Below are 10,730 nucleotides of genomic sequence, written 5' to 3'. Positions count from 1 at the left end.
GCATAATTAGTGTTTATTTGCTGGACAAAACATATTGGGAAAAAAATAAAACAAACAAAGAAACAAAAAATATATTTTAAATATTGAATGCTTTATTTTTTCCAGTATACTGAACTCAGCTAACCTGTGCAGACGTGTGCTCTCTGTAGAGGATCTGTTAACTTATCTTCAGTTAGAAAATCAACAAAACACTTCCTTTCATCAGTGTCACCCAAACATTTGCAGCTGACAATATAACCCTTTACGGGCCACTCTAATGAATTAGTTTAAACTGCCAACCTTAGATATTTACAAGGATCACGTTCTGATCTATTTATACCCAAAGCATTAATTGAGATGGTAATAAGCTAAGCATATATAAAATCCCAAACCTTAACCCCTAAATTTACACTTGTGAAAATAAAACTTACATTTTTGTATTTTTTAAAATTTCTTTTAAAGGAAAAGTTAAGTAAAAGTAAAGTAAAGTTAAGTAAAGTTTTAAGTAAAAAAAAAATATTCATTTTTGGAAGGAGGTTGTTAATTCAATCTCTTCTCTGACCGAGACATTCTTCCCCATGGACCCTCAACTTCATTTAATTAATGATAACTCTAAATTCCCATTATGGAAAGAATGAAGAGGAAGAATGTTTACTACTATGTTGCATCACCACTTCTTTTAACAACACTCTGTAAGCGTATGGGAACTGAGGAGACACTGCTGTAGTTTACAAAGAGAAATGTTTTCCCATTCTTGCTTGATATAGGATTTCAGCTGATCAAAAGTTTGTTTCTCTTATTGTATTTTTTCTTTCATAATGCAGCAAATGTTTTCAGTGGGTGACAGGTCTGGACTGCAGGCAGGCCAGTTTAACACTTCTACGCTTTTACTATGGATCCATGCTGTTGTTATATGTGCAGAAAGTGGTTTGGCAATGTCTTGCTGAAATAATCAAGGCCTTCCCTGAAAAAGACAAATGGCAGCATATGTTGCTTCAAAACCTATATATATATTGTTCAGCATTAATGGTGCCTGCACAGATGTCCAAGTCACTCATGCCATGTGCATTAGTGCACCCCTATACCATCACGGATGTTAGCTTTTGAACTGTGCGTGGATGACAAGCCGGATGATCCCTCTCCTCTTTAGCCTGAAGGACACGGCATTCATGATTTCTAAAAAGAGTTTAAAAATTTGATTTGTCGGACCACTGGACTCTTCTCTGCTTCACCTTAGTCCATCTTAAATGAGCTTGGGCCCAGAGAAGGCGGCAGCGTTTCTGTATCCTGTTTATATATGGTTTCTTCTTTGCATGGTAGAGTTTTAACTCGCATTTGTGGTGCAGTGATAAACTATGTTCACAGACAGTGGTTTTCAGAAGTGTTCCTGAGCCCATGCAGTGATTTCCACTACAGAATCATGTCTGTTCTTAATGCAGTGCTGCCTGACGGCCTATATTTTTCAAAAAAACAATAAAATTTCTCACTTTCATAATTTGATATGTTGTCTTTGTAATATTTTCAATTGAATATGGAGTTTAAATGATTTGCACATCATTGCTTTCTGTTTTTATTTACATTTTCCACAGCATCCTAACTTTTTTGGAAACAGGGCTGCAGTAGACTGACCATTAGATAACATGCTAACAGGCCAACAACCCACCTAACATGAAAAGTCAGCCTGAGCGTGGATGCTGTGTGCCGGACTCAGCTAAGATGACGATGTATGAACCGGTCAGACTTACACCAAGGAGAAAATGGACAACTTGGGGGAACATCAGAAGCAGTGAACCTACACATTCTCTGAGTTTTTATATGTAAATTTCATAATAATGAAACACTGGTGAATCAAAAAAAAAGAATAATTTTATTAAAGACTACTTTGCCTTACAATACCCTCACTGTACCGTTCCACCAGAAGTGGATTTTAAAAATGTATATTTTGGTCCAAAAACTGTGTCTAATCTATCATAAAACAGTGTGGTAGACATCAGGCAGTGTAGTAGTAACTACACAGTGAATGTTTTTGGAATTACACAGTGCAGAAAGTGTCTAAGACTGAACTTTGGAGATGTGGAAACATATCCCTGCAGATTTCTTCAAAAAACAAAAAAGCAAGTCTCCTGAAAATGGAAACTGTGATAAAGATAAAGGGTGGACACACTAAATAGTGAATAACTGATCATATATCCAGTTGTTATATATGGCAATATATGACATAAATATATGAAAAATGAATAAATTGTACTGAATGACTTTTTGACTGTGAATTCAGTAAATGAAGGGTCTCTAAGTTTTGCACAGTAAATCAAGTTTATTGCATGTTTATTACAGTTGGTTGTAATACAGGTTAATGTATTACATGAACAAATTGTAAGACTCATTGACTCATTACTAATTAATAATAATAAAAATAATAATAAAAACTACTACTACTACTAATAATCATAATGATACTTCACTGGTGTATTATATATGTATATTACTGAAAGCTTGGTCATGGTTAATGAACTTCTCAGAAACAGGATGCATCTGTTCTTTAAGCGCGTCACACTTCACCTGTGTTTTCTGTTTCTGGTCACAGTAAAACTATCATCATCATACCTCATTATACCACTGAGATCAGAAGTCATCTTCATATCTGTGACAAAAATAAAATGAAGTATGTAATGCAATATTGACACATTTTAAATATTACTCAAATTAATCATGTGTTCTATTGCAATGTAATAATTTAACAACGCAGTTAGAATTACATTATTGAAAAGCATAAAGCGAATAAATCCTTTTATGAAGTTTAGATACATTTATAACATGGAGCTAAATCAACTTCTTCATATTAAGCTTAAAAATTCATTTGTATTATAGAATTTACAATAATTGATCATTTTATCATTTGATTATTATTCAAATTTTGTAATATGCATTATAAGTCAAGTGATATTTATCTATAGAGCATGTTTAAAATCAACAAGTGTTGTAGAAAAACTGCAAAACAGTTCAAACAAACAAAAGATTATTAAAAAGTCTTTATTCTAGTGCAATGAATTTGATAAAATAGCATTACTGCAACATATATATATATATATATATAATATATATATAATATATATGCATACACATATATACACATATATATGTATATGTATATATATATATATATATATATATGTGTGAATATATATACACACACATATATATATATATACACACACACATCTTCATTAATGTTAGAAAAATAGATAAGAAGAGGTGTCTTTATATAAAAATAAAAAATATATTTATATAATGAAATTTACAATAAATATGATTTAATAAGAAAATAAACATATTTTATGATTTGAGAATTATTCACATTTTGTCTGATCTGATTAGTCAAGTCATATTTATTTATAGAGCACATAGAAAATCATTATGTTGGGCAAAACCTGCAAAACAAATCAAGCAAACAAAACATTACAATAATGCAATGAGCTAATATTATAATTTAAAGCTTAATTAAAAATAAATGAAGGAAGCCTATAAATTGTGAGGGTGAGAAAGATAGAATGACTTCAGTGTCTTCATGTGAAGTTAAAGCCTTATGATTCTGCTTTTAAGTTCTATAGATTTATTAACATGAAGTTTTTTTTGTCAGAGAAATACTAGAAACCGTTCTGAGAGCAGCTGCAGGAAGCAGAAGCGTTCTAACTCAGGAGTTTAACAGATGTTCACAGCAGAACGCTGTCAGTATGATATGAAACAGATCTTGAGACACAGTGACTGACCAACCGAATTAGAATTCAAGCCTTGACAGATGCAGTAACAGCAGAACAAGCAGAGCATGAGATCCACAGGGCACTCTTCTGAGTCCACAACCACTCAAAGCTTTAGACACTGAAGGGTTTTGCTTATCTTCACACAACTGTTTTACTAATTTTAATCAAACTATAGAATAATACAAGCAGCTGTGCTATAAAACAAAATACAAAATAACATCAGGAATCAGGAATGAAATGTCTAAAATGTTGGAAAAAAAAACCAAAATGTGCACAGGTCACAATTTATGTTTTATTTTTTGTTTTTGTATTAAATTCAGTAAATTATCAGTAATTGTGCATTAAAGTGTGCAGAAGTGTGTTCTCTGTAGAGGATATCTTCACTTTTTTCCACTTAGAAATTTAACAAAACCTATTTTAATCATGGGTGCCCAAATTTTTGCAAGCCACTGACTCATCCTACAATGACAGTGTTTTATATGAAAAGGATTTTCCACAATTTCTCAATATCAGAAATCTAATTTAAACAAGTAAAGAAGTTATTAACAGTAGTAAACAACGTTATCTGACATGTATAAAATCTAATTCTGCCACAAATTAGTTATATTTTCTGTAATGTGTGAGATACACTTTTATTACTTATTATTATATAATATTTGTTATGTATCAAAGTTCTTATTTGTCTTGTGAATTCTGACTTCGTTCAGTCAGGGCTGTTTTCTCTGTGGTGTCTTGGCAGAAACAGCCAAGCGAGCTCATGCATTGGTTAGGCCTTCAGGAGCTGAACTGAAGGCCTAACATGTCAGATTAACCACTAACAGTGAATCAACTGTTTTCCAATGGTGAGATCAATGTTGTGAGAAAGAATACCACTCTAGAACATTCTGGAAGTTCTAGATATGTCACAAACTGAATACAAACCAGTTTCAGTTAGATGTTAAGCATGGACAACAATGGCAGCTCTGTGTTGGACTCTTTACCTATGGACCCACCACTTTGCTGATGCTGGGCATTTTAAGGCCTGAAACATACTCATTGAATGCAAACACTTTGAGCTCCACAAACAGGGTTTTATGTGATGATGTGTTCTAAAAACAACAAAAATAGCAACTGTGAAGTACACAAATGTAGAATTATGAATACATTCATGCATGTACACTGACAATGTAGGACAGGACCATAAAATGCCACATGAAAAATCGTACATAAAGTAGAAAGTGATTTTTTTTTTAAAGTGGCAAAAATCTTCTACTCGGTGTGAGAAAATGCAAAGTGTAGTTGAGTAAAGGGAAAAGATTAAAGGCCAAGAAGAGTAAGAAGAACTGCAGGGGGCGCTGGAGTACAACAAATGAAGTGCCAACGTGAACTACACAAATCTGCCACACACCCAGTACATTATCAGAGATACATAGCAGACAAAATCCTAAATAATGAGACAAACACAGCAGAACTTTCACAAGAAGAGCCAAGCTGTGGACAAGAGACACAAACAACACCATGTTAAACACAACAGAGGCAGCAGTGGAGTGAAATGACAAGGTAAACATGGATAAAATTACAACAGAAACAGTCAGGATTCATGAGATTTAAAAGCAAAATGAAATGAAAATCAAGCCGACCAAATTGTTTGTGGATCATTTCTGACAAAATTCCATTATTACATTGTCTTCGAGCTCATTAGAACTGGACTGGAAGTAGATTATCTGTCCAAAAGTGTCCATGAGTTCAGCTACTTTAAAGGGCTGGCTACATTTACATGCAAAGATTTTGGCCAGTCTGATTAAATACAGTCTGATTATAGATTAAGACTGAGATGTTTATGTGCACTTTATTCAACCTGATGGAAAATCTCCGTTTACATGCGCACTACAGGTATTCCATACCACTTCAGTACCACTTAGTGTGGACGTTACCATGTCAACCAGCATCACGTGAGTCCAGTCAGAGTGAGATGAGCAGCAGTTTGGTACCTTTTAAACTGGCGCACTTGTGTTTTTAAATACTTTAAAATGATGTCAGACTGAGGAAAACATACTTCATATGTACTTATTAAAGAAGGCCGAGAGGAAGACGTCGTATTCTGAGACACATAAGCTGGACACACGTCCCACTGCCATCTTTTAAAGCCCATAAATTTTGTCTCTCGCCATGTTGAACGTTATAAACAAACACACATGTGCAGAACGTACTTTGGGATTGGGAATGTAATCGCTGAGATGTAGTTCACAGTGTTGGTGTTTAAATGGTTTATTGTATAGAAACTTACAGATTAAGATTCTTTTCAGTGTTGACCTGAAACAGAGACCAGGGGTCACCATGTCTACAACACAAATATAGAAATATAGCCATTTTATTTAATAAAATAAACCATCAGTGAAACTACACATGTGTTTTTATATGTTCATAATCATAAAATAATGCTAAATCTAAAAAAAAAGTTTTCTTTGGCAAATATTTTGCCTCACAACACCCTGCATATACCTCTTTTAACAGATAGTTTTGCCTGCTAATGCTGGAATGTAGTGTTTCACGGTGGTTTAACCATTTTATGTTGTAGTGATTGTCCATCACAACACCATGACTGACATTTTATTTCCATCCATGACATCACGATGTGAATCCACTGTATTGTGGGTCCATCCAGTACTTATGTGCTGCTGAGCTGAGTGGAGCAGTAGAGTCTCATCAACACTCACCATGAAGAACACACTCTCCTTATTACTGATACTACTCAGCTTCAGCAGTGAGTTCCTGAATGATAAGTGTATCTCTGTGTCACAGCATAATACATTATTAATAAGTAAATATTCTACTTATTTCAAAGTCTAAAATCATTACAAACTGCACTTCAGCTAAAACCTGGAGAAACTCTGAGTCTCTCCTGTAGAGGATCTGGATTTACCTTTGGAGACTATGGCTTTCACTGGATCAGACAACAGGCTGGAAAACCGCTGGAGTGGATGGGATATGTTTATTACAGTGGAAGTAGAAATAACTATGCAAAGTCTTTTCAAGGAAGAATAGAAATGATCAAAGACGGTTTTAGCAGCATGGTGTCTCTGAAACTGTCTGGTGTGACAGTAGAGGACTCAGCTGTGTATTACTGTGCAAGAGACACACAGTGATAAATATCTGTGCAAACACTGTACAAAAACATGGAGCTGCTTTTCAACTTGATAAACTATAAAACACCCATGTTTTAGAGATTAAAATCTCCTGTCATTTGTGTAGTTTAGTTTAAATAAATTAGTAAGTGTATATTTTACTCCGTATATTTTACTCCGTATGCATGTCCAGCCCCGGCCGGGCGACCAGGGTCATTTCTGTGTGGAGTTTGCATGTTCTCCCCGTGTCTGCGTGGGTTTCCTCCGGGTACTCCGGTTTCCTCCCACAGTCCAAAAACATGCAGTCAGGCTGATTGGACATGCTGAATTGCCCCTAGGTGTGAGTGAGTGTGTGAATGTGTATGTCTGTCTGTCTGCCCTGCGATGGACTGGCGACCTGTCCAGGGTGTATCCTGCCTTCCGCCCAATGACAGCTGGGATAGGCTCCAGCACCCCCCCGCGACCCAGAAGGATAAGCGGTTTAGATGATGATGATGTATGATGTATATTTTACTCCTTAATATATATTTTTCTTATATTGATGTGAAACTTTTTGGCAAGTAAACTGCTTCCTTAATAGTAGCTTCTCTACCAGTTGACTTCTACAGACTAACACAGACTAACTGGTAGCTTACTGAGCTACAGTTTTAGAAATACAGCTTTTTTCTGTACACTGATATAAACCCTACCTAAGCTGGCCGTCTTTAAGATCAATTCAACACACTGGCTCTTGTTCATCAAAGACGCATACGATCTAATTGGATTGTAAAATGTGCGTATGCAAATTTCACCAACAGTTTTGTTCTTATCAGTTCCATCTTTGGGGTAACAGTACGATCAACTCACCATTTGGGATTACATAGCCAAACTATTATCAATGTCATCTATAATAACAATAATGAGAATAAAAAAAGAAAATAATAGTAATGCTAAGAATTTGTTCATAATACATATTACATACACATTGGTATAAACTATTTTATATGCCATTTACAGACATATTACACTTGTGTGGTTTATACTACTCACTCAGCCCACAAAATAAAAACTGTATCTCTGTCACATAATTATTAATACATAATTATTAGATCATTAAATAAGTACAACACTTATGTAATTAAATAAGTATAACAAATGAAGTGCAAATGTGACAATAACAAATCCTCCAGAGACCCAGATCATTATCAGACATACAAAGCAGAGCAAATCCTACATAATAAAACAAACACAGCAGAACTTTCATACATTGAGCCAAGCTGTGGACAAGAGACACAAACGACACCACTTTAAAAACGACAGAGGCAGCAGTGGAGTGAAATAACAAGGAAAACATGGATAAAAAAGACAACAAATGGTCAGGATTTATAAGATTTCAAAGCAAAATGAGCCAAAAATGAAATCCAAGCCAATTCAAACTGTTTGCAAAGCATTTCTGACAAAATTCCATAATGACATTCTCTTCTAGCTCATTAGAAATGGACTGGAAGTACATTATCTGTCCAAAAGTATCCATGAATTCAGCTACTTTAAAGGGGAATATTTTTCCAATGTTTTTATTTCTGCATACACGAATCACTGAGATGTAATTCACAGTGGCTTGATGTGTAAATGGTTTAGAAACTTACAGATTAAGATTTCTTCACAGTGCTGACCTGAACCAGGGACCAGGGGTCGCCATGTCTACAACACAAATATAGCCATTTTATTTACTATCCCAAACCACCAGTGAAACTGCATGTGTTTTTTTATATGCTAATAATCATAAAATAGTGGTAAATCTAAGAAAAAGTTTTCTTTAGCAACTATTCTGCCTCACAACACCTGCATGTTCCTCTTTTAACAGATAGTTTTGTCAGCTAATGCTGGAATTCAGTGTTTCACAGTGGTTTAACCTCTTTATGTTGTAGTGACCCTCCATCACAACACCATGACTGACATTTTGTTTCGATTCATGACATCATGATGCAAATCCAGTGTGTTGTGGGTCCATCCAGTACTTATGTGCTGCTGAGCTGATTGGAGCAGTAGAGTCTCATCAACACTCACCATGAAGAACACACTCTCCTTATTACTGATACCACTCAGCTTCAGCAGTGAGTTCCTGATTGATAATCTATATCTCTGTGTCACAGCATTAATACATTATTAATAAGAAAATATTTGACTTGTTTCAACAGGTGTGAAATGTGAAAGTATGGAATCTTTACAAACTGCAGTTCAGCTAAAACCTGGAGAAACTCTGAGTCTCTCTTGTAGAGGATCTGGATTTAGCTTTGGAGACTACGGCATGAACTGGATCAGACAACAGGCTGGAAAACCGCTGGAGTGGATGGGATATGTTTATACTGATGGAAGTGACAATGACTACTCAAAGCCTTTTGAAGGAAGAACTGAAATCACCAAAGACAATTCCAACAGCATGGTGTATCTGAAACTGTCTGGTGTGACAGTAGAGGACTCAGCTGTGTATTACTGTGCAAGAGACACACAGTGACAAATATCTGTGAAAACACTGTACAAAAACATGAAGCTGCTTTTCAGCTTACCGGTTGTTAAATAATCCTATGCCTAAAATAAGTTTTAGGCATAAAAACTTCCTGACTTTTGTTTCATACAGCATAGTTTAAATAAGGCTTCACTTTCCTCATAATACCATATGTTTTTTCATGTTGATGTAATAACTCCACATCATATGAAAGTTAGATGAATTGGACGCAGAGGAGTTTATATGTCATTATATTACTATTCAGATAGATAGATAGATAGATAGATAGACAGATAGAACTTTATTGAGTGTTTCAGTAGCAAGACATATAATTACAGATAAACTTACATATACTATGCAGAAAATTAAAAATAGAAATAAAAATAGACATAAGTATAAGAAAGTAGAAATAAAATTATATCTATTTGCATATTTACATTTAATATGAGACAGATTTTTTGTATTTACATGATAGCAGGTACTGAGCGGAATGAGGTAGTCTAAAAGCACAATGAGTACAGACATAACTATGAGTTGCAGAAATATTACAGGGTAAAGTGCACAGTGAGAGTGTCATTACAGTAGCAGTTATGATATAAATCGGCCCTTTTTTTAATGCTACTTTGATGCATAAGAACTTTTGTTTCCAAGCACATATTGCATGCTGGTAGTTTGAGGCCTGAAACGTACTTGTGCGAGAACACAAATGCTTCATGCTCTGCCAACAAAATTTCGCATGTTGTTCAGTTCTAAAACAACCAAAATGTAGTATACAATTGATGCAATTGAAGCAATTATACAATTATTAATATATATGCATATTTATAGATATGTACACATGTGCAGTAAAAATGTATCTACATAAAATTCTATAACCATGAACATAAAGTGCCAAGGAAGAACTAAAACTGTCCATGAATCTGCCAGAGAGAAATAACACATAAAGTGACAAGTGAAAAAAATATTATGCCTTAACATCCATTCTACAATGACTTTCTGTATTTCTACTGTGTGAGACAATGCAAAGTGTAGATGAGGGAACAGTTTAAATGTAAAGAAGAGTAAGAAGAACTGCAGGGGGTGCTGGAGTGCAACAAAGTGCAAATGTGAACTACACACATCCTCCAGAGACCCAGAACATTATCAGAGATACAAAGCAGACAAAATCCTAAATAACGAGACAAACACACCAGAACGTTCACGCATAGAGCCAAGCTGTGGACAAGAGACACAAACAACACCATTTTAAAAACAACAGAGGCAGCAGAGGAGAAATAACAAGGTAAACATGGATAAAAAGTGTCAGGATTCGTAAAATGTAAAAGAAAAGGGAGACAGAAACAAAAATCAAGCCAATCCAAATTGTTTGTGGATCATTTCTGACAAACTTCCAGTATAATATTC

General features: G+C 34.8%; 1 protein-coding gene across 1 annotated transcript; it reads left to right on the top strand.

The window, feature by feature from the left end:
* Window positions 1–6,418: 6,418 nt before the first annotated feature.
* LOC118801283 (immunoglobulin heavy variable 5-51) lies at window positions 6,419–9,335 on the top strand. Its single transcript, XM_036561520.1, has 2 exons — window positions 6,419–6,480; window positions 9,019–9,335. The coding sequence occupies exons 1-2, from the start codon at window positions 6,435–6,437 to the stop codon at window positions 9,333–9,335; spliced, it is 363 nt and encodes a 120-aa protein (XP_036417413.1). The 5' UTR covers window positions 6,419–6,434.
* The last annotated feature ends 1,395 nt before the right edge of the window (window positions 9,336–10,730 follow it).

This window comes from Colossoma macropomum, unplaced genomic scaffold (genome assembly GCF_904425465.1).
Source record: "Colossoma macropomum unplaced genomic scaffold, Colossoma_macropomum, whole genome shotgun sequence".
NCBI lineage: Eukaryota > Metazoa > Chordata > Actinopteri > Characiformes > Serrasalmidae > Colossoma > Colossoma macropomum.
This window is presented reverse-complemented; position numbering and strand designations above follow the sequence as displayed.